We start from the raw sequence: 24,975 nt of genomic DNA on the forward strand, positions 1-24,975 counted from the left end.
GATACTTGGAAGACTTTGAGATATGTTACTAAATTATCACCTATTCCAATTTTTAAATCATTAAATCAATCCATTTGGCTAAACTCCAAGATTAAAATAGGCGGTCATAAAATTCTCTGGAAACATTGGATCATTGCAGGATTAAGAACTTTAAATGATGTTATTTCAAATGGTAAGCTGCTTAGTTTTTCACAGCTGCAACATAAATATGGTTTTAATAAGTCACAAAGTTTTAAGTGGTTGCAGCTGAAGCAGGCTGTTCAGGAGGGGTTCCCTGAATGGAAAGTTCTTGATAATCAATATAGTTTGGAAGTCCTATGTTTCCAGGCGGATTTCTTGGGTCACCAAGCCGCTAAGTGGCATAAATTGATATATGGTTTTTACAAATAAAAAACAAAAAACGGGTCTCAGAGACATTTGGAGCATTGAGATTAAGCATCAAATTTCTGCTTCTCAATGGCCATGAATTTGGTCTTGGAGAATTAGATGTACAGTGTCAGCATCTATGAGACAGACTTGGTTCTTTTTGTTGCATAGAGCTCTTTTGACCCCAGTACGTTTACAAAAGTTTGATAGCTCTAGATCTAATAAATGTTGGCACTGTAATCTAGAAGTAGGGACTTTGGATCATCTAATTTTTTATTGTCCTTGTATTAACGCCTTCTGGAAGTCAATTTGGTCTCAAATTAATTATTTTCTAGAAAATCCAGTTGCTATGTCATATGATACAATTTTGTTTGGAACAATGATGAGAGCAAAGAGTCAAATTTCAGCAAATAATAATAAATTACTAATGATTATGACAGGAGTTGCCATTCAGAATATAACTAGAAATTGGAAAGATTATACAAGACTTAACCATACTTTTTGGTGGAATTCTATATGTTATATTTATAAAATGGAACGAATTCTTGCTATGCAAAAAGGAAATTATAACAAGTTTAAAAATATTTGGGGGCCATTGATTGACTATTCGAATGATTAGACACTTTTTTTTTTAAAGAAGAATAATATGATATGGGATTAGGAGGGTATAATGTGTGAGATTCAAATAAAATGTTGATATGTGTGGAAGGGAAGGGGGAGGGGGATAATATAAGATTTAATATTATATGAATTATACAAGTGAATTGTATGAATATTGAATGATTATTGTATACTTGTTATGAGATATGAAAATGAATAAAGAATTGGAAAAAAAATAAATAAATAAAACAAAAATAAAATTGAAATTGAAATTGAAATGCAAGCTTTGGGAGTGCTTAACCTCACCAAGGCCTTCATGAAGTAAACACTGTGGTAGTTCAGTGCACTAAAGCTTCAGCGCATATCATTGTAATACATATGCTAAAAAAGTTACTCCCAATGCAGTAAACTGATGGGGCCTTCGAGGCCGGGGGCGACTTGATCAAGGTCGAGGCCCTTGAGGCCAAGGTTGCTACCGGGGCCAAGGCCAAGGCTGAAATCGAGGTCTTGTCCTCCGGCTGCTCCATAGCGCCGAAGAGCTCGAGGATCCGGGCACACTGCCTACGAAGAGCCCGCGGCTGAAGAGTGGCACAGCGCAGGCAGGATTCAGTCCGGTGGACGGAGCCCAGGACCTGAATGCACCAACGATGAGGTTCATTAATGAAGATCACCTGACCACACTGTGTGCACTTCTAAAACCCGGTAACAGGCCGGGACATAGGGGAGAAGGCCAGCCGCGGCCGAACGAGGCCAGGCAACCTGGTCAAAACCCTGGAGCCTCCGGGCCGAAGGAACGGAAGAAAATAATAAAAGTTTTTGTTTTTTTTTTAAATTAAAGACGCGTCGCACAGCAACTAACCGTACAAAACAACAAAGCAAGCCGCGGTGCAAGAAGGCACTTAGTAAGCACGTAGAGAAGAGAGGCAGGGCTTCTTGGCTCTGCGAAACACTAAGAACTGAGGCCAAGATGAGGAGACGTGTGCCCTGACTCGGTGGGAAGGCATTCGCGCATGCGCGGTGCAGCACTCACAAGCTTTGAAGATCTTCAAGCAAGCTTGCTTGCGAGGCTATCTGCTAAGGGGCTCCGTTGATGACGTCACCCACATGTAGAGAATATGCTGCCTACTTGTCCTGGGATAAAGTCTTACTCCCAATGCAGTAAACTATCGACATGCAAAATACTGTAGCGCTAAATATGCTATTTGCTGAATTGCTAGTAAATAGCACATTTAGTGCTACAGTGCTTTGCATGCCGATAGTTTACTGCATTGGGAGTAACACTTTTTTTGCATATGTATTACAATGCTGTGCGTTGAAGCTTTAGTGCACTGAACTACCACAGTGTTTACTTCATGAAGACCTTGCTAGTAAATGTCTCCTTTCCTGTCACACAGCATGAGCGGGTTTAGGTCAGGCACCAAGAAATGGAGATATTATTAAAAAGTGGTCTGGAAGGGAGTTGGGAATAGGAGAGACCAACTGATGGGCCCTCTTGGACCACCCAGTCTTCATTTTGTGTGCTTGGTGGGGGATGAGAGGCCCAGGAGGAAGTTTGCCTTTGTGTGGTTAAGAGGAGATGGTGGGGGTCTTAGAACCTACTTCTGGTTAAGAAACAATGCCCTGCTCCATGTCTCATCCCATGTCCCTTGCCACAGCTACTATTGTACCCTTCACTGCCCCAGCCTAGGTTTACCAGAAATTCCTGAAGGACAATCCAGACCCATGGCCACGCTCCCAGGCCTGCCCAGTTTTGCCTGTGGCACGCTCTGTTCTGCCCTGAGCCCCACCCACAGATGGCATCCATGCATGCGAGGATGTGATGCAATGACGGTACGGATCTGGTACTTCACTTCCAGTCTCTTAGATGTTGGTCGGCGATCTGAGGAGGGGGTCCGCCAAATCTTGTCTCCGCAATCCAGTAGATTCTTGTGGACCGGAATCCCCACTCCCTGTCTGGAGTTGTCCAGCCATTGTAGGAGTCTGTCTTGGGTTCTGGGGTTCCACCCATGTGGATTTTGAGAAGGGCTGTGAGTTTCTGGAGGAACTTGGGGTAGGTTCTCTTTTTTTGTGTGGGTGTTGACTCGGGGGCATGGCTGAAGGCTGGTTTGCTGCTCCTTGGTCTGCCCGCTGATTGGCTGTTCCTCCATTGCTTGGGTGCATGGCATGCCGCTGGAATGCACCATGCTGTTGTAGCTTTCTCTAAAGGGGGGCATTGGGGGAGTATTGCCCGCTGAGAGAGGTGCTGGGTCAGCAGGAGGATTAACGGCTGCTGCTGGTCCAACCCTGGTGGTTCGCAGGGTTATGTACTGTCCGCTTCACTGGTTGGGTGGCTCCATGTACCCCGCCAACATTCTCTTGGGTCCTTCTTATGAGGGGGTGAGCCTGCAGAGAGGGGGCAGGATGCACCCGTGTCTGTGCCGGTGCCCTTGGCTGCGTTTCCCGTTGTGCCTGGAGGCAGAGGAGTGGTGATGGTGCGGTGATGGTGCCTCCTGTGTGGGCTTCTCTTGCTGTGATTGTAAACTCTTCTGAGCAGGGACTGTCTATTGTATGTTAAAATGTACAGCACTGCATACTAGTGCTGCCCGATTCACGATTCGAATCGGTTCACCGATTCACTTCGGGTGAATCGATTAGAATCAATTTAAAACACAAAAAAATCGGCTTCCCGATTCGGCTGACCCTCCCCCCTCGCCCCCTAAAGCAGGAGCACAGAGCTGCTCTTGCTGGATGGCTGCTGCCGCACCTGCTTTAGAGGGCGAGAGGGGAGTGTCAGTCGGGAAGTGCTGGTGCCCAGCCTCCCCCACTGGCGTCTGGCTTACCCCCCTGGCATCCCCGCACCATTTACCTTATAGGAGCAGCCTGCAGAGAAGATCACGGTGCTAGCGATCTTTGCAAACTGCTTCAGAGCTGTTTCCTCCACCGCGATCCTCCCTCTAACATCAGAGGAGGGGCGGGACCGCGGCAGAGGAAACAGCTCCAAAGCAGTTTGCAAAGATCACTAGAACCGCGGTCTTCTCTGCAGGCTGTTCCTGTAAGGTAAACGGTGCGGGGAGGCCGGAGTGAGGAAGCCAGACACCACCAGTGGGAGGCCAGGGGGAACAGGCCTTCCGGGGGGGGGGGACAGGCCTTCGGGGGGGGAGGATACAGGCCTTCGGGGGGAACATGCCTTCAGGGATGGTGGCACAGGCCTTCAGGGGGGACATGCAGGCCTTTGGGGGTGGAATGCAGGCCTTTAAAGTGGGGGACATGTCTTCAGGGATGGTGGCACATGCCTTTAGGGGGGACAGACAAGCCTTCAGGGGTGGGATGCAAGCCTTTAAGGGGGGACAGGCCTTCAAGGGGGGATGCAGGCCTTCAATGGGAACAGGCATGCATTCAGGGGTAGGATGCAGGCCTTTAAGGGTGGGACAAGCCTTTAAGGGGGGGGGGGGGCAAGCCTTCAAGGGGGAAACAGGCCTTCAGGGATGGTGCAAAGGCCTTCAGGAGGGACAGGCAGGTCTTCAGGGGTGGGATGCAGGCCTTCAGGGGGGGGGGACATACCTTCAGGGGAGGGGGGCCCTTGTGTAGAAGTACACAGAGGGAGGGAGGGAAGGGGAGTTCAAAGGGGGGGGGGGTCAAAGAGACGTGCATATGCCGGACTTTGGGGGGAAAGAAATAATGGGTCTAAAAATAGAGGAGAGGGATAGAGATGATGGACAATGGGATTTAGGGAGGGAAAGAACAGAAAGAGAGAGAAGTTGGACACAAGGGATGGTGTAGAGGTGGGGATAGAGATACTGGATAGAAGGGTAGTTGGGAAAAGAAAGGGAGAGATGGTGGACCTTGGGGTGATGGGGAAGAAGGGAGAGATGCTGGAAGAAAGGGTTGTTAAGAAAAGGTGGATCTATGGAGGGAGATGAAAAAACAGGAAAGAAGCCAGATCTCTGGGGGAGTGAAGGGAAACGAAAGGGGAGGACAGAGATGGCAGATGGATGGTTAGCACGGAGAAAGAAGGAGACCCTGGCAAGCAAGTTAAGACAACCAGAGCCTGGGACCAACAAGATTTGAATAATAACCAGACAACAAAAGGTAGAAAAACTAAATTTTATTTTCTGTTTTGTGATTACAATATGTCAGATTTGAAACTTGTATCCTGCCAGAGCTGGTGTTAGACCGCAAACGTGAGCTAGGATTTAACAGAGAGGAAAAGTCTTTTTTGTTTATTTTGTTTATACCACAGCGCCAGTGTGGTTAGGAAAAGGCAAAGGGGGTGAAGAGGCTATAAAATAAACCCACCAGGATGTTTGAAAGAAAAGAACAACACCCAATTGAGCAGGAAAATCGAATCGAAAAAAAAACAATTCAATAGGCTGAATCGAATCGAATTGAAATTTTTTTTTCTGAATCAGGCAGCACTACTGTACACCTTTCAGCGCTATAGAAATGAGTGTCCCTCCTGCTGGCTGTGAGCTGTGGAGTGTGGAAAGCACTTTTTGCCAGGTTCCAAAAGTGCAGTGAACAACTTCTGAGGCTGAGTTCCCCCCCACCTTTAGGAAGGCGTGGTCTGACATGCCATCACTGATGATGTCGCCCACACTCTGTGAAGAGCTCCACAGGACTGCCCCTGGGTCTGTGCTGCAATTGGTTGCCAGCTATCTCCATCATGGCCGTTGCTGAGGCAGGGGGGAGGGACACTTCTGGGATTGGTAGGTAGCCCCACTGTCCTGCACATGGCTCAACTCAGGTGCTTAATGGAGTTCTCAGAGTGGGAAGAAATAATGAGAGGCAGACGGAGGTGCTGCAATGGGTTTTCCCGATATGAGGGTCATCCCGGGGGGGGGGGGGTTCAGGGAGGTGGGAGAGGTCTGCCGGTCCCGATGAGGGAAAGAAGCATCGTGCTCAGAGAGAGAGAAAAAAAAAATCTCTGAGCTATTTGCAAAAGAAAGCTGATGGAACATCACCCATATGTGGATAACTCATCCTGCTTGTCCTAGGAGAAGCACTGATTTCACTGGGTAGAATCCAATACCCTCACATTGCTTTGGAATATCAACTTAAAAGCAGGACTGGACGAAAAGTCTCTGCGTTTTGAATGGGGTAACTTGCCAGTTCAGTTCTCTTCTACCCTGTCTCAGAGTGCCTTTGTAACACCCTGGCGTGTATACCCATTTCATGTTAGCCTTTCAGCACCGACCTGACGAGCAGGAAGTACTTTAGTATTTTCCCTGCGCACTGCTCTTTTTTTCCCCCCCCTCCTCCTCTTGCAGCCTATTGGTCAGGTTCTGTCAGCTTCTTACAGGAAACAGCACTGGCGCCTGCTTGGGTGGTTGGTTTGTGTGCGCGAGTGAGCGTTCCTGTGCCTCGCTGATCAGCTGCAGCAGAGCTGGGAATTCGGGCTCCATGGCTCTGCAGGTCGCGCTTGTGGCGGGGTTGATGAGCGTTGCCGCCGGCTTGAACCCCAGACCCATCGTAGGTAAGGAAGGGGCTCTCTGGGCGGAGAAACGGCTGCCGATCTGATACATATGCTGTGTGTGCGGAGGTCTGATCGTTGCTTCGGGAGGGAGGTTCAGGACATTTAGAATACGACTAGCAAGAGTATAATGTTATGGATCGCAGTGTGGCATGAATTGACTGTGTTGAAGCCGGAGATGTGTGTAGTGGGGGATTTTTTAATTATTGGTTGTTTTTTTTTAAGGTACGGTTGTGTGTTTGAAGGTTCTTGTTGGACTGGGGGGGGGGGGCACTGTGTTGACTTTCTGCTAGCTTTCTTTCTGCTGTTTTTAAGGGGCAGAAAAGAAGAGCGCTTTGGAAACTTGCAGGGATGATGAAAGAAACTATTTGGGAAAGGGCTTCTCTGCAGTGATGCAATGGGTGGGAAATTGTACTGTAGGCTGAGGGTACTAGAACTGCCTTTTTGCTCCTGTCTCTGGTTTTGAGAGTTTCAGCCGTGGTCTGATGCAACTAGTGGGTAATTTTTACTGCAGGTTGATGCGGTGACTTGCGATGCTTCGTGACCGCTTTTGCTTCTTTGGTCATTGTATAGGCAGCAGAATGGGGAGGACCACAGGATCCATAGTCCCACCAATATTTTGTTTCAATAATTAGGGAGCTTGCGGGCAGGACTGGGGATCGGTTTGTTTGGATCTGTAATGAACTTCATGGAGCGAGTTTCCCTTCGTAGAGGGGAACAAGAGCTGCAGCTTCTCCTTAACCTGCTGCTGTATATTTTTACATGGCGATCCGTCTGCTGTGATTTACATAACTGGAGCTGTTTTATATGTACAGTGAAAAGAGTGTAAAGCTGTCCAATGTCCTTTACGTCTTAATTAGGAATTAGCTGTGAACCGAAATAAAGTGTAGCTGTATCTCCTCTAATGTCAAGAAATTTAAGACAATAAGGTAAAAAAAAAAAGAGTTTTATATGTATTTTTTAATTTGGGGATGGAGACTATTATCATTAAAACTTTCCATCAAGGTGAGTCGTATATAAAAATTGTTACTTTGGCATTAAAAATTAGGTTGAGGGATTTTAAAACACAAATGCATTATACACATACAACAACAAAAGCTATGTAATCAAACACATCCAAATACCTCTTTCCGTTTTACATATTCAAATATGTCCCTTTCTAAAAATGGCAAACATAAAAACATAAGAGTTGCCATACTGGGATAGACCAAAGATCCATCAAGCTCAGTATCCCATTTTCAACAGTAACCAATCCAGGTCATAAGTATCTGGTAAGATCGAAAGAGTAAAAGAGCAATCAGGAGCTGCACTGGGAATCAAGCCCTTAACACCTATATACAGACAGAGTTCACAGGCGCATTCTTTATGCTCCTTATCCTAGAAAAAAGCCATGCATTTTCCCAAGTCTATTGCATAGAAGAGAGCCATTATACTTTTATGAAACCTTTTTAGTCTAGATTAGCTTTTATTGTCCAACTAGTAGAAGGATATGATATAGTTAAGCATATTTTGTAGGAGAAATAGTCCCCAAGTGTTGAGCAACCTTGTCAAAACATGTGACCCACTTTCTCTTGGCTATATGGGTTTTAAGCATCAGTGGGAGCAGAAGCCTTAGCAACAAAGAGGACGGTCAGATGATTCCCATAAGGAAAAGCTGTAGCAGTACCAGCAACGTCGGCCGCAGCCTCAGCACCAAGGAAGATGAGTCTAGTATTCACCTACGGAAAAGCGGCAGTGGCAGTAGATGCAGGAGCATCCTATGTTTCTCATACAAGGGACAAGACTAAAGGAAGAAACACAACCAACTATCTGCTTAACCCCTACGATGACGACGACGATGATGACCTCAGTAAAAAAAATAATAATTTAAAAAAATAATAAAAAAGAGAGAAAAAACCCAAATCAAAGCCATATGAAGAACATTCGACACACCTCTCATCCCCTCTCCCTCACCAGGAGACTTACGCCATTCCATCTCACCAGCAACACAATGCAAAACATGTATGTTTTGTGCCCAAATAGTAATGTTATCTATGAAGTATTTAAAGCTTAAGTGCATAAAGAAAGTAGTATTAAATCAGTGGTCTCAAACTTGTGGCCCGCCAGGTACTATTTTGAGGCCCTCGGTATGTTTATCATAATCACAAAAGTAAAATAAAACAGTTTCTTGATCATATGTCTCTTTAGCTATAAATTACAATATTATTAAGACAGCCAAAAGGAAAGATTTATAAACTATAAAGAGTTTTACCTCATGCAAAATTGTCATTTCTTTAATAAGACATTATTTTTTCTGAAGCCCTCCAAGTACCTACAAATCCAAAATGTGGCCCTGCAAAGGGTTTGAGTTTGAGACCACTGTATTAAACTGTCCACTAAATCACTTCTCCCCTCACTAGTCCATTCAGAACTCTGCTGCAAGACTCCTTTTCCACCAAAGTTGTTATTCACACTTGTCACGCCTCTCCTAAAGTATCTTCACTGGTTCCCCATCCACTTCCAGATACAGTTTAAACTCCGCTTGCTGACCTACAAATGCATCCACTCTGCAGCCCTCCTCCCATGAACTCTGCTCTCTAGGCAAATCTGTTCTATCTTCACTCTTCTCTACCACTGCCAACTCTAGACTGTGCCCCTTCTTCTTTGCTGCATCATACACCTGCAACAGGTTGCCTGAATCAATATGTCACGCTCCATCTCTTAATGTGTTCAAATCTAGCCTTAAAAGCCCACTTCTTTGATGCTGCTTTCAACTCCTAACACACACCATTCCTTGACCCCCCTCCCCCCCATTGTCTGTTTGTTTTTTTATTAGATTGTAAGCTCTTCAAGCAGGGACTGTCTCTTTATATGACCTAACTAGTGAGAACAGGCAACTGGGCTGATCCGGTAAGGCTGTTCTTATGTGTGCAGCGCTAGGTACACCCAGTAGCACTTTAGAAATGCTTAGTAGTAGTGGTAGTGTTTTCTACATACAGGTAGGTGCATTCACACATAAAAGGGTAGGCCTTGCTGAGGACAATAAGAATCGGTGTATATAGAGACATACGCCTATTGCTGTTTAGTACATACAGGTGTAATGATATTTGTGTTTTGCAGCAGGTATAACTTTGTGTAACTGCTTTCTGATGTGATTTGTTTTTATAAAGGCAACACTTAGGCCCTTGTGCCTTTTATAAATACCATAAATACTCAACTATAAGTTGAGAAATTTTAGGGTAAAAAAGCTCTAAAATATCTGGGATCGATTTTTACACATGACTTACGCTACTTCTCTGTGTCCTTCCCTTCAACACCCTGTGGCAGCTAGCAAACCTCTATGGCTCTCCCCTTCTTCTAATACCCTGTGGCAGCAATCTTCAAACCCTCAACACCCTTCGTAGCGATCCTTCCTCTCTGTCTGCCAGTACCTTACCAGCTTCAGCCGCAAGCATCCAGCGATCCTCCAATGACGCTTGCAACCTGCTGTGGATCCATTGAGATGGCTCTGGGACAGGCCACTAGAAACCAGAAAAACATCCAAAAAGTTGCATAAAGGGACAGATGGGTGTTTTTCCTTCCAAACCCTTCCAATTTACTATTTTCAAAACCTATTTTCTAGATGGATATCGATGTCGTTGAATAGCACTTGAAATAAGTGGCAAAAAGTTACCCAAACTGACCAGATGGCCACTGGAGGGATGTAAACATGGCCCCTTCACATTTCCCCAGTGGTCATTGACCCTCCCCTTACCCCCCCATAGACATGAATTAAAACAGTACATACCTGTCTATATGACAGCTTCAAATGTTATGGTCAGTCCTAGTAGAGCAGCAAGCAGGTTCCTGGAGTAGCCTGGTAGGTGGTGTAGTTAACTAGAGATGGGGACTCGGGCCCATATCCCACTCTACTACACATACCGTTCCTCATCCCCCCACTTATGATAGATTACAAAGGGGTACTGGAAAGTTCTCAGCCCAATCAATAAGGGAATGATGTGGAGCCTTGAAACTTATAAGTTATTCCACAAATTCACACCCAAGTTCAACACACTTGGCACATCGATCATGTCTGAAGTTTCTATAAACCCTTCCAAAAATACTCTGATGTATGGTCACTGAAATACTGCTCTTCTGCTGCAATCATCTCAGAATCACTTGAAAATTGTTGCCCTTTCAAACTCTTTTAAAGGTTTGGAAACAAAAAATAGTCAGATTGAGAAAGTTCTGGTGAGTAGGGTGGATGGTCTATGCACTAAACCCCCAACTGTGTCAAAACGTCCAGGTTCTGTGCTTTTTGATGAGGAAGAAGTGGAGGATATGGATGTTTCCTGCCTTATAGGTGGTGAAGGATGCTGAATCTAGGGGGGATACAGCCCTTCCTGAGGTCAGAATTGTGGGATCCTGGCAGATCCTGTGCTTTTGATGGGGTAGGCTTGCAGGATATGAATGTTTTTTCGCTTATAGGTGGTAAAGGGTGCTGAATTCAGGGGGAATACAGCCCTTCTTGGACTGTGTCTTAATTCAAGAGGGCTTGGGATAGGCAATTGGGATCTCTCAGAGAGAAAGAGATAATGGTTACTGTGGATGGGCAGACTAGATGGGCCATTTAGCCTTTATCTGCTGTTATGTTTCTATGTGGTGTCTGTTAGCAAATGACTTTCTTAATGTAAAAGAGTAAAGGGTCATGGATGTGATATATCATCTTTCTATAGTGCAAAGTGGTTTACATATTGTCTTGGGCACTAGTGGTCTCACAATCCTTTTTTTTTTGTACATGGGGCAATGGAGAGTTAGGTGACTTATCCAGGATCACAGAGAGCTATAGTGGGAATTTAACTCGGTTCCCCTGTTTCTCAATTCACTGCACTAACTGTTAAGCTATTCCTCCCCTGTTCATTTTGTTATTATTTTCCAAATATTTTGTGTCTTAATATACAGTGGTACCTTGGAATCCAAACTTAATCCGTTCCAGAACCCCGTTTGGATTCCAAAATGTTCGAGTTCCAAGACAATTTTTCCCATTGAAAACAATAGAAAAGGCATTAATCTGTTCCTGCCCCCCCCCCTAAGATTGCTGGCAGGAGGGGCCTTAGGCACTTGGGCCAATCAGGCCCTAGGATCCTATAGGTTGGGCAGTGGAGGGGCGGGCCCGCCTCATTTGGATGGAGGCGGGCCTGCTGGCCGGACGGTGCGAGGAGCCGGACGGCCAACTGGGAGGTAAGGCCAAGGAGGGGTTCCGTGGTGGGGGGGGGTTGTTGAGGGGGGTTCGGCAGGAGGGGTTGGGCACCCTTCTGCCGGCGATCTTAGGAGGGCCGTCGGGAGGGGGTGTGGGGGTTCGGATTCCAAAGCAGCGTTTGGATTCAGAGACAAAATTTACTACAAAAAAAAGTTCGGATTCCAAAACGTTCGAGTTCTGGGGCGTTCGGATGAGGTACCACTGTATATGCTAAACATGTTGAATCTTGAATTAAAATGGTAACTGCTGAAAGAACAGAGTCAAAAGTATTTAAGAGTCACTTATGAGTTTGTGCAATAGACCCAGGTTGAGAGGAAGTCTATGGAAGATCAGAACCCAAGTGGTCCATAAATCTGAATATACTGTGAGGCACATTTACTTTAGATTTAGTACTTAGTGAAATGTAGGGTATAATATGAGAGGCAATATTGGATCTGCTGGGAAACGGTAATCATTGTTCTGGTCTCATATAGCATACTGTCCCAGTTCCAGACTCTTAGGCACACATATATTATACTATCCAGGAAATATAACCTTAGCACACTGGGGTCTCTATAATTTTCTGAAACTTTATTGAATAAATGTATAGTAGTTGATTTACTCAAACTTGTAGATTTCTTAGAAGTTCATTGCCCCTAGGCAAGAGACTCTAGTTCTGAATGTTGCAATAGTAGATGAAGTGGAGAAAGTTATGGCAGAATTTGAAGAGTCATATGGTAGATTAAAGTAGTTCCAGAGGTGAGAGACTGAATCATTCATGCATGTGGTCAGATAGCTTAAGGTAAAAAAAGACTACACTTCTCCCTCCGTATTCACTGTAATGGGGGATTAACAGACCCATGAATACAGAAAAAACATGAATAACTTTTTCATATGTTATTCGCTGTTTTCTATTAAAAACCATCGTGAATATGGTGAAATTGCGAATAACATGGTGGGAGACCTGGCCTGTTCCTGAAGGAGAGGCAAAACACGGTGGAGAAAGTGCTGGGAATCAGCGATTTTCTCTGTAAACGCTTGGAATCAGCGATTTCTCTATGCAAACTGATGTAATTGGGGAGAGGAGCCAGCAAACTAATAACCGCAAATAATTGAAACTGCGAATGCTGAAACCGCAAATACGGAGGGAGAAATGTAGTACTGCTCAGAGGGGGTGTGGGGAGCTGTCTGCTTCTGATGAAAGGAGAAGTGTGACTGACCCTGAGACAAAGGATCCACAGGGAACACCCATAGGGCTGGGGGAGGGGAGGGGGTAGATAGAAGAGACCAATAGGCATAGAGCTTGATAACAAGTTATAGAGAGAGGTCATATCGTTGCTGACCCATCTGGGCAGAGATTGTGGGAGTGACCAGGAAATACAGCAGAGAGAGAGAGATCCAAATTCAGTTGAGAGAAAGGGATGGTCCCAGGCTCTGGTTATCTTCTGATAACTCACTTGCCAGGGTCTCTTGCCCATTTGTCATTTTCGTCTTTCTCCGTGCTAACCATCCATCTTCCTTCTCTGTCCTCTTCTTCTGTTTCCCTTCCCTCCCCCGGAGGTCTAGTATCTTTCCTTTTTTTTATCTACATCCCCGCAACTGCAACGATGGACCCCACCATCCCCAGATCCTCCATCTCTCCTTTTCTCAACTACCTTTCCATACAGCATTTCTCCCTCCTTCCCCACCACTCAGGGTCTACCAACTACCCTCCTATCCAGTATCCCCCATCCACACCATCACTTATGTCCAACTTCTCTACCTTTCTGCTCCTTCCCTCCCTCCATCTCCTTCTTCTCTGTTTTTAGACCCATTATTTCTTCCCCCCCATCACCTCAGTCCATCATATGTGTGTCTATTTGGACCCCCTCCTTCCCTCCCCTGTATACTTCTACACCAGGGCCCGCCGCCCCCCCCCCCCCCCAAAGGCCTGCATGTTTTCCCCCTTCCTTACACCAAGGCCCATCTTCTTTCTAGCATTCTCCAGCTTCCCAGACTCACCTTCAAAGCAGCCTGCAGAGGATTGCCGGTCAGCTGTAGTGAACCTAGCAGGTTGCCATCGGCCTCCACAGCACGTTCCCTCTGCCACGGTTTCACCCCCTCCTCTGACGTATGGGACAGCAGCAGAGGCAACGTGCAGCGGAGGTTGACGGCAGCCTACTATGTTCGCTACAGCTGACCGGCGATCCTCTGCAGGCTGCTTTGAAGGTGAGACTGGAAAGCCTGGAGGGAAGGAACAGAGGGCCAAATCTAATTACCCTGCAGGCCCGCGGGCCTGAGTTTGACACCCCTAATTAGAGAATGACATGGGGAAAAAAATTCTGTCCCCGTCACTGTCCCGTCCTCTGCACCGCCCCATCCCCACTGGTCCTTTCACCGCCCTGTACCTGTCTCTGCCGTCCCATTCACCGCCCCGTCCCCGTCCTCACTGTCTCTTTCACTGCCCTGTCACCGTCCCCGTCTTCAGCGTCTTCTCCTCTCCAATCCCCCATCCCCAGCACCCTTCTCGCGGTCCAGCAGCTCCCTCCCGCCGGCCAGCCGTGCATTTCCCTCCCTTCCTCCTTTTCCCTTACCTTTTCTTCTTGAAACTGGCGATTTCTATAAGGCTACGAGCTGTATTACAGCTGGAGCCTTGAAATTGCGTCGGGTTGCCTGCTAGAAAAGTCTCCTCCGATGCAACCGGAAACAGGAAGTTGCGTCAGAGGAGACTTTTTCCAGCAGGCAATGCGACGCGACTTCAAGGCTCCGGCTGTAATACAGCTCGTAGCCTTATAGAAATTGCCAGTTTCAAGAAGAAAAGGTAAGGGAAAAGGAGGGAGGGAGATGCATGGACGGCCGGCGGGAGAGAGTGGGCTGCCGGATCGAACCCTCATTCACCGCGCGTTCACTACTTGTTCACTGCCCCGTGCTACCATTCACCGCTCCACGGGGTGGTGAATGGCCTTGTCCCCGAACTCGCGGTGACCTTTTTTTTTGGTCACCGTTTGCGGCTAGCCGCAGGTAACAACCACCGTGTCATTCTCTACCCCTAATCTAGACTGAAGTTCAAATACGCATGTTTAGTTTATAAAATAATGTATGGCCAATGTAAGTAATTTAATCAATCCTTTGGCATTTCATGCATTGAGACAAAGTAGTTGTAGATATGTTTCTTTATATTCATTCACTTTTCCATCTTTTAAAGGTATTCAATTAATCTCATTCTGTTCCTTTTCTCTTTACTGCTTTGTGGAACAATTTACCGTTAAATGTAAAAGAATGTAGATCTTTTTCAGTTTTTCATAAACAATTAAAGACTTTTCTGTTCAGTGTCTTGCTAGGCCTAAAATTAGATTCCTTTCCCTATGCTGTGACCTTAGATTCAGGAGAATCTTTGAAAATTGAGTTTTCCTCGTTAATATTGGGTATTGTCATCGATTCCTCACTTATATTTAAGGATCAATTAAATTCTCTTGTAAACAAACAGAATGCTGGGTATTATTAAGAAGGGTATTACAACCAGAATGAAGGAAGTCATCATGCCACTATACCACGCGATGGTACGACCACATCTGGAGTACTGGGTCCAATATTGGTCGCCGTACCTAAAGAAGGACATGGAGATACTTGAGAGGGTTCAGAGAAGAGCGACAAGAATGATAAAAGATATGGAAAACCTTTCATACGCAGAGAGGCTAGAAAGGCTGGGGCTCTTTACCCTGGAGAAGCGAAGACTCAGAGGAGACATGATAGAGACTTACAAGATCATGAAGGTCATAGAGAAGGTAGAAAGGGACAGATTCTTCAGCCTATTGGGAACTACAAGAACAAGGGGGCACTCGGAGAAATTGAAAGGGGACAGGTTTAGAACCAATGCTAGGAAATTTTTCTTCACCTGGAATGCGCTACCGGAGGATGTGATAGGACAGAGTACATTAAGGGGATTCAAAGAGGGATTGGACAAGTTCCTGAAGGATACGGGGATTGAGGGATATAGATAGAGGTAGAGATAGGATCATGAAAGGGTATTAAAGGGTTTTAGACAAAGTATCACTTACAGGTCATGGACCTGATGGGCCGCCGCGGGAGCGGACTGCTGGGTGCGATGGACCCCCTGGTCTGACCCGGCAGAGGCAACTTCTTATGTTCTTAAAAGTGCTTTTTCAGCCTCCGCATTTTGAGAAGAGTGAGAATGCTTTTTCATCAGCAACATTTTTCTGTCTTTGGTCAATCAATCATTTTGTCAAAGCTGGATTATTGCAATTCATTGTCGGGTCCTTTTACTAAGGCGCGCTAAATATTAGCGTGTGTTAACGCTAACACATCCATTATAGTCTATGGATGCATTAGCATTTAATGTGTGCTAAAACGGCTAACGCGCCTTAGTAGAAGAACCCCTGTATTTGTGTCTTTCAAAGGTCAGTTTGCAGAGACTCCAGATGGTATAGAATACTGCTGCTAAGCTTATTTTTGGTAAAAGTAAATTTGAGCATGCAATTCTTTTGCTCAAAGAATGTACATTGGCTTCTGCTGCATCTTAGAAGTCACTTTAAATGCATTTGCATTGCTTTCAAGATCCTATTTGGTATTTTCACTACTTTGTTTCCTTTAGACTGGAATGTGCATAGATCTCATCTTGCCAGAAGTTCTAAAATAATTAAAGCTTTTTTTTTTTCCTTCCCTTAGGGGTAAAAATAGATCTATCAGGAAATTCAGTTATTCTTTCGCTTTCAAACTGAGTGAGCTTTGAAATAATTTACTGCTTGTACTAAGAAGTTTAGGACCCTTCTTCCTTTTCCGGAAAGCTCTTAAGACTTTCTTGTTTGTTAAACATTTTGAAAATTAACCACTTTTTTTCAATTTAGTTCTTCTGCTTTTTGTTCTTTTGTATTATGTTACCATTTACTGTTAACCGAGTCGAGCTCCATTTGGTAGATGACCCAATCTATAAAACTAAGTTTTAGTTTAGTTTAAATGTTAGATTGAAATCTTATTGTAAACCACGTCAAGCTCCATTGTATTGTGGATGATGCAGTTTATAAGAGGAAAGATTAGATTAGAATGAATTCTTTGCTTCAGTCTTTATGGAAAAAGATGTAAGAAATCTACATAAACCAGAAATGGTTTTTAAGGGTGACGATGCAGAGGAATTGAAAGAAATCTTGGTGAACTTGGAAGATGTACTGAGCCAAATCGACAAGTTAAAGAGTGATAAATCACCTGGACCAGATATTAAACATCCCAAGGTACTGAAAGAACTCAAACATGAAATTGCTGATCTGCTGTTAATGATCTGTAACCATTCAATTCTGGTTGCTGTATCTCAAAACAAGATACAGTGGAACCTCGGTTTGCGAGTTACCCGGTTTACGAGTGTTTTACAAGACGAGCAAAACACTCAGCAAATTTTTGACTCACAAACCAAGCACTGCCCCGATAAACGAGCACTTACAGTCCAGGAAGCGCCGCTTCAGGGGATTCCTCTTCCGTCTTCCGGCCAGCCTTCCATGTTGTGTGCCTTCCGCAGGTTGGAGGACCTCTGTTTGGGCCTGCGCAGCCGGGTGCCATCCCGCCTGCGCGTTGCGTGTGACGCGCACAGCATCAATCATCAGTGTTGTGCGTGGTGTGCGGGTGGGGCGGCGCTCGGCTGCGTGGACTTGGTTGGGGGCTCTCCAGCATGCGGGGGGCATCCGACGTGGAGGGCTGGCCGGCGGATGGAGGAGGCATCCCTCTGAAGCAGCACTGATGGGTTCTCCAGCGGCTGGCGGACATTAGAGGCATCCCCCCAAAAAAATCACTCTTCATTGTCTTAAGTATAAACTCAAATTACAAGCCTGCTGGGTACAGGAAAATACAAATGTAATTTGATTTCAATTGAGAATGAAAAGGTGTGAGCTCAATCCAAATAATATTAAGCACAATTGGGCTATGATGCCGGAGAACTGGAGAAAGGCGGATGTTGTCCCTCTACACAAAAATGAGGAAGAAGCTAGAAATTACAGGCCAGTAAGTCTGACTTCTGTGGTAAGCTCATTAATGGAAACACTTAAAACAGAGAATGGTGAAGTTTCTGGAATCCTGTGGATTACAGGACCGGAAGCAACATGGATTCACTAGAGGTAGGTCTTGTCAAACAAATCTGATCAATTTCTTTGACTGGATGACCAGAGAATTGGATAGAGGGAGTACGCGAGATGTGGTGTATTTAGATTTTAGCAAAGCCTTTGACAGTGTTCCACACAGAAGGCTAATAAATAAACTGAGTACCCTCGGGATGGGCCCCAAAGTGACAGGGCTGGGTCAAGAACTGGTTGAGTGGAAGATGACAGAGGGTGTTAGTTAATGGAGATCGCTCTGAGGAAAGGGCTGTTACCAGTGGTGTGCCTCAAGTTTCTGTTCTTGGGCCTGTTCTTTTTAACATTTTTATAAGCGATATTGCTGAAGGACTGTCAGGTAAGATTTGCCTCTTTGCGGATGATACCAAAATCTGCAATAGAGTAGACACCCCAGAGGGTGTGAATAACATGAAGAAAGACCTAGCGAATCTTGAAAAATGATCTGAAATTTGGCAGCTAAAATGTAATACTAAGAAATGCGAGGTCATGCATTTGGACTGCAAAATCCTGAAGGAACAGTACAGTTTAGGGGGTGAAGAACTTGTATGCACAACAGAAGAGTGGGACTTGGGTGTGGTTGTATGTGATCTTAAGGTGGCCAAGCAAGTTGAAAAGGTGATGGCGAAAGCTAGAACGATGCTAGGGTGCATAGTAAGAGGTATGCCATTTTAAAAAATCTTACAGCTCCAAAAATAATAGAAAACCCTGAACTAGAAGATAAACCAATAGCACAAAATCTAGTAAACTATTTTGTAAAAAAAGTTAATAAAATTAGAGATAGCATTAGTTCAAAAAGCAATTTTGATGTAGACACGGAACCAACACAAATTTTACCTATTTCAAAATGTACCAATTTTCAAATACCTACCTTAGAGGTCCTTAAACAATTGTTACAAAGTATCAACGTCAAAGGCGCAGGCTCTAACTCAATTTCTCCCTTTTTTATAAAACGTTTCTTTTCCTTCTTTAGTCCTTTCATTCAGATAATAATTGAAAATAGTTTAACCACAGGATTTATTCCAAAAGAATGGAAAGAAGCAATCATCCGTCCAATAATAAAAAATCCTAAAGATTCAATTGAATCAAATTACCGACCTATTGCCAATTTACCATTTATCACTAAACTAATAGAAAAAGTTATTTTTGATCATGTAAGCAACTTTATTGAAAAAACTCATACACTTCATCCCAATCAGACATGTTTCAGATCTAATCATTCAACAGAACACTCTATGATAGGTCTTACAACTAACATTCAATATTACTTAGATCACCACAAATCTGTACTTCTGATTTCACTCGATTTATCAGCAGCATTTGACACCATTGACCATCATTTACTCATCAAGAGACTGTCTTCCATTGATATTTATGACCAAGTTCTAAATTAGTTTAAATCATACTTTCAAGATAGGTCAGCTAAAGTTATCTTCAACAATTCATCATCAAATAACTATACAAACTCTTATGGTATCCCTCAAGGTTCAATTTTGTCCCTTCTTCCATTCAATATCTTTTTAGCACTACTTCTCATTTTAAGTCAATCCATTGGATTCTCCGCTTTTGCTGATTCTAATGAGGTAACAAATATAAACAATAAGTTAAAATAAATTAATCAATGGCTAAAAGACAACATGCTGGCCCTGAATTCATCTAAATCAGTGGTTCCCAAACCTGTCCTGGGGGACCCCCAGCCAGTCAGGTTTTTAAGATATCCCTAATGAATATGCATGAGAGAGATTTGCATACCTGTCACTTCCATTATATGCAAATCTCTCTCATGCATATTCATTAGGGATATCTTGAAAACCTGACTGGCTGGGGGTCCCCCAGGACAGGTTTGGGAACCACTGATCTAAATCTTCAATAATGTTTTTCACATGGAAAAAGGATCTTACATTTTCATCACAATTACTCTTAGACAATTTCCCACTACAAAAAGTAACAACGACAAAAATACTGGGAGTATTATTGGACCATAAATTATCCTTCCATGATCAGATTAGCTCCGTAGTTAAAAACTGTTTTTATAAACTACATCTCATTAGATCCTTAGCCAAAGTCTTAGAACCAAAAGCTCTTAATGTTCTAATTCATTCCTTGGTTATTTCCAGGCTGGATTACTGCAATACATTATACCATGGCGCAGGGGTGCCCAACACGTCGATCGTGATCGACCAGTAGCTCAGGAAGGCAATGCGAGTCGATCGCGGAGTCGATCGGAGGTGATAGGCTCAGGAGTAATCTAAGGAAATACTTTTTTACAGAAGGGTGGTAGATGTGTGGAACAGTCTCCTGGAGGAAGTGGTGGAGACGGAGAATGTTTCTGACTGAATTCAAGAAGGCATGGGATAGACACATGGGATCTCTTAGAGAGAGGAAGCGATAATGGTTACTGCGGATGGGCAAACTGGATGGGCCATTTGGCCTTTGTCTGCCATCATGTTTCTCTGTTTCTAATATTTTATTTGCATTTAGCTGGAGCTTTTTTCCTCTATGTGATAGCCAAGTCAGAGCAGCAGCAGAACTTGGCTTGGGATATAACTGTTGACACTCATTGGTCTTAAGTCCAAATATTATGGGGAAAATTCTATAAATGGTATTCAAAATTTAGTGCCAAAAAAATCAGTTTTGAACGGTGTTCTATAATAGGCTTTCTGGGATCAGCATCCTTTGTAGAATAGTGCATAGCACTGGGATCCATTCTCAAATATGGGCACGAAGAGTTACACCAACTGAAGCCAGGCATAAATCCTGGCAAGTAAGTTGAACACAGATATCTTGAATGCTATAACACTGCACACATTTTAAGGGATGTCTCTGGCTCCCTATAGCCATGCCTCCTTTGTGGATCCTATGTTTGGCGCCATATATAGAATTTCCCTCTACAGTATGTATGTGTTAATTGAATTCTTAATATCTTTGTTGCTGTAGGTATATTGGCACAGGAGATCCACATAAAAGAATTCTTATCTATTGGAAAATCCTACATCGCTGCTTCTTATGTGAAGACCCTGGAATCTGCTGGAGCAAGAGTAGTACCCATAAGGTAATCTTTAATTCCTTGTGCTTTGTGTAACTTTATAACCAAGCCCCGATGGAAGCACACAAGTGTATATTTTTGTGGCTCATAATTAATTGGGCATGTCTATGTTATGTGTAAAAGTATTAATAACACTTGTGATCCAAAAACATTTTTTTTACCGGTGTAACTCAATACCCACCAGTCTCCAAATCTTAACAAAATATTTTATCTCTAACGAACCATCATAAATCATGGAACTGTTGTTATACTTCATGAATAAGTCTCTGTGTCAGTTTTAATCATTAGTACAATCTTGCTTTTAAAAATTATTACATAGGCATTGAATGATTTTGATTTCAGTGGGTTCACCACACAATAGTGAAGAAACGCCATCAGAAGCAGCATCAAAGAGATTGTTGCAACAAATGCAAGGATTATAAGAAAAATTAGTACTAGTGATGGATGGTAAGAAGGTTATTCCATAAAAGGGTGCCCACATTTTATGCCACTTGAGCATGTAAATATACAGAATATTGTCATGTGCGTACACGTAGACACAAGAGCGGGGAAGTGAAGTGTTATTTTGTATCAGCACATGTAAGAGGCATAGAGGTAAATTCTGTATATGGCACCTAAAAAAATTTGCTGAGCAGTATCCTGTAAACCACACTTAGGGCTCCTTTTACTAAGGGGCGCTAGCGTTTTTAGCGCACGCTGAAGATTAACGCGCGCTAAACGAAAAATACTAACGCAAGCTCTAACGCGCGCTAAAACCGCTATTGCACCTTAGTAAAAGGAGCCCTTAGTTAGGCACAGCTTATAGACACCCAGATCCTTTTCTTGGGCGCTAACCCCCAAGGTGGGCCCTAGCATCTGGTAACTGTGATTCTTCCCAATGTGCATCATTTTGTATTTGTCCACATTAAATTTCATCTGCCACTTGGATGCCTAGTCTTCCAACAAGGGAGTTTGAGTGTTTTTAAGCGTTTGATAAATGCCATTTGTTTTGTCAAATGAAATATGGGTACTGAAATTAGAAATGAAATACTTTTAATCTTTTTGGTCAGTAATCATGAATAGGCTTTACAGATGGGGATGGGTGCAAGAGAGTGAGTAGTTAAAAAGATGTTATGACGATTGCATTTTTTTATGATGATTTTGGTGTGTTAATGTTTATTGGGGTGGCAATATATGTTTATGGTTACGCATTTTAATGTATATGTATGTGTGTGTTTTATTATGTATGTGTTTTGTAACTCGCTTTGTACAAAGTGGGATATAAAAAAAAAAACCCCATAAACCATAAAGCACCATAAATTCAAGGGATAGTGGGTAAATGCAAGGGCTGGATATATGTGGAGTGTTGATAGGGCTCCCACTTCCACATTTAACTCACAGAATACTGTAAGTTATGGGTATCTTTGCCACAGTTACGGGTTCATGGTTAAGCTAAGTCTATGGCTGGCGTTAACTGCAGGTATGTAAATGTATGGTATGCTTACTCATACCTGGTTAACAATAGGAAGCAGAACACCTCGCTTGCAAGTAAACACATTCAAACAGAAGAGGCAAGGGAGGTGTCTTTTCAACCAATGATAAAGTCTTTATTGAAACAATAATAGAACCATTATTGTTTCAATAAAGACTTTGTCATTGGTTGAAAAGACACCTCCCTTGCCTCTTCTGTTTGACTGTGTTCATAGAATAGGCTCACATTGCATTGCACTGGTAGGAATTGCTTCCTAGGATCATAATCCAACCAACTCACTGGGCTGTTTGCTCCAGCCTGCAAATGTTAGCACCAGTAACTGGATACAAGCCAAAAATTCTGGAGGTCACACCTGTGTACTATTCTAGAGGCTGTACCTTCAAAAGATATAAAAAGGATGGAGTCTGTCCAGAGGAAGGCTACTGAAATGGTGCATGGTCTTCGTCATAAGGCATAGAGGGACAGACTTAAAGATCTCACTCTGTATACTTTGGAGGAAAGGCAGGAGAGGAGAGATATGATAGACGTTTAAATACCTATGTGGCATAAATACACATAAGTCGAGTCTCTTTCATTTGAAAGGATGCTCTGGAATGAGAGGGCATAAGATGAAGTTAATAATAATAATTTATTTTTATATACTGCCTAAGCAGCAGTTCATAGCGGTTTACACAATTAGGTACTCAGCATACAACATAATAACATCATACATAATAACTAATACAAGCATTAAAACTAATGAATAAAGATAACATAATATCGACTAAAATAAGTACAGATAAAGATAAAAAGTACATTATAACTACATCAGTATTTTTCAACCTTTTTACACCTATGGACCGTCAGAAATAAAAGAATTATTCTGTGGACCGGCATCGGTCCGTGGACCAGCAGTTGAAGAACACTGGGCTAAGTCGTGGGCCAGACCCCGCCCATCTCTACCCAATCTCCACCCCAGACCCCGCCCCCATAATAATACTAATTGCACCTTGCACGTCCCGTGCCTCATCTGGAAGCCTTCCCTATGATGTTACAGTGCTTTGTGCACTGAATCAGTTAGAAAGAGGGAGCTGGCTCGAAAATAACGCCGCATTGATCGCACCGTGGACCGGCAGTTGAAGAACACTGTTTTGGGCCTGATGCACGTGCTGGCCCTGTGGAACGGCAGGAAATTTCTGTGGACCGGCACTGGTCCATGGACCGGTGGTTGAAGAACACTGAACTACATAATAAAATGAAAATCAATAATGTATATTATATTGTTTAAATAAATGGGTTTTAAGATCTTTTCAAAATTGATAGTAAGAAATGGAGAAACAAGATTCATTAATCCTGCTTGGAATGCTAGGGTCATATCCAAAAATTTTTTGTAACGACATGCATTTGCTGAAGGAAAATAAAATCAACCAGATCTACGGATATTTTTCTTAAAAAAAAAAAAAAAACTAAAAATGAGGAAACAAGGTATGCCGGTGCTAAGCCAAATAAAACTTATAAAACTAATGCAATCCAAATTTAAATAACACTCTAGCCTCAAATGGAAGCCAGTGAAGCGCTTTTGATAATATACACCGATATGATCGTGTTTTTTTCAAATTAAAAATCAAATAGCTGTATTTTGTATGATTTTGTATGTTATTTTATACGATCCCAAATAAATAAGAGGTGAAGTAGGCACAGATAATCTAAGAAAATACTTTTTTACAGAAAGGGTGGTAAATGCATGGAACAATCTCCCGGTAGAGGTTGTGGAGACAGAGACTGTGTCTGATTTCAAGAATGCCTGGGATAGACATGTGGAATTTCTTAGAGGACGAGATAATGGTTACTATGGATGGGTAGACTGGATGGGCCATTTGGCCTTTATCTGCTATGTTTCTATGGATGGTGGCCCTTTTAAATATTTCCTTATGGGAAACACCAAAAACCTTTGTCTGTAATTTGGATAGGCTCTTTTGGCGATGGGGTTTTTGTTTTTTTTGTCTATTGCCTCATGTCACATATTTAGCAGCACTAATTAATATCCTGTTCAAGTTCTCCTAGCTTGGGAGCTTTCTGGGTCTGTTGTTTCAGGCTCAGAAATTGTTCTTTGGGACTCCAGAAAAGTTCAGAGTTTCTTTGGATCTATATTTTGCTTATATACTGTGACAGGGCTGAGGAATTTGGTTAGTTCTCCTCATCCCAGCTCCCGTCGCAGGCGCAAATCCAAGCTGTTTATGGGGATCATTGAATACTGGCAGCAGAGAAATAAAATAACATCAGGTAGTGGCAAAAAAAAAAAAAAAGTCTTTTATTAGCAGACATTGCATGGTTCCATTTATACAAGTCACCTAGGCAGCCTCCTAAGTCAGTCTCAATTCTGTCTTCTGATAAACACTTCTCAGAAGTCCAGCATAAACAAAAGAAGAAAAAAAACCCCCAAAATGTCCAAACTGTCTTTCAGCTACTCAAAGTCCAGCTGCCACTTATATCTCAGTCCTTGCAGCTTTAAGGCATTTAGAAGTTTCTTAAGTCCAGGAATCCCCTGGACAAGCCTGGGTAGGCCCTAGTGGCCTCCCAGCACTGGTTCACTTTCTTCTCATCGATCTGTATGGCTTTAATACAGCCTGCAGTTTAAAGGCACTCCAGAGTAATAACACCTGACTCCCTGAATAAGGGTAATCTCCCAAGTTAACCAGCTGGGTTCTGGGCAGGGGAATAAGGAACAACACCACCCTCTATCAATGATGGTCTTTAATTCCTCCCTGGTTCCTA

The 24,975-nt window shown here is 43.4% G+C and overlaps 1 protein-coding gene across 2 annotated transcripts in view; it reads left to right on the forward strand.

Moving 5' to 3' along the window:
- The first annotated feature begins 5,593 nt into the window (after positions 1–5,593).
- The window catches only part of GGH (gamma-glutamyl hydrolase), a 63,127-nt gene continuing 43,745 nt past the window's right edge, over positions 5,594–24,975 (forward strand). The window contains exons 1-2 of one of the 2 annotated variants that reach the window (XM_033929809.1): positions 5,594–5,651; positions 20,642–20,756. In XM_033929809.1, coding sequence (XP_033785700.1) covers positions 5,609–5,651; positions 20,642–20,756 — 158 coding nt within the window. In that variant the 5' untranslated portion in view covers positions 5,594–5,608. Of the gene's footprint in view, positions 5,652–6,219; positions 6,419–20,641; positions 20,757–24,975 lie in introns of those variants that run through there. The other variant, XM_033929808.1, reaches the window with a different exon arrangement.

This window comes from Geotrypetes seraphini, chromosome 2, assembly GCF_902459505.1.
Source record: "Geotrypetes seraphini chromosome 2, aGeoSer1.1, whole genome shotgun sequence".
In the NCBI taxonomy this organism is placed as follows: domain Eukaryota; kingdom Metazoa; phylum Chordata; class Amphibia; order Gymnophiona; family Dermophiidae; genus Geotrypetes; species Geotrypetes seraphini.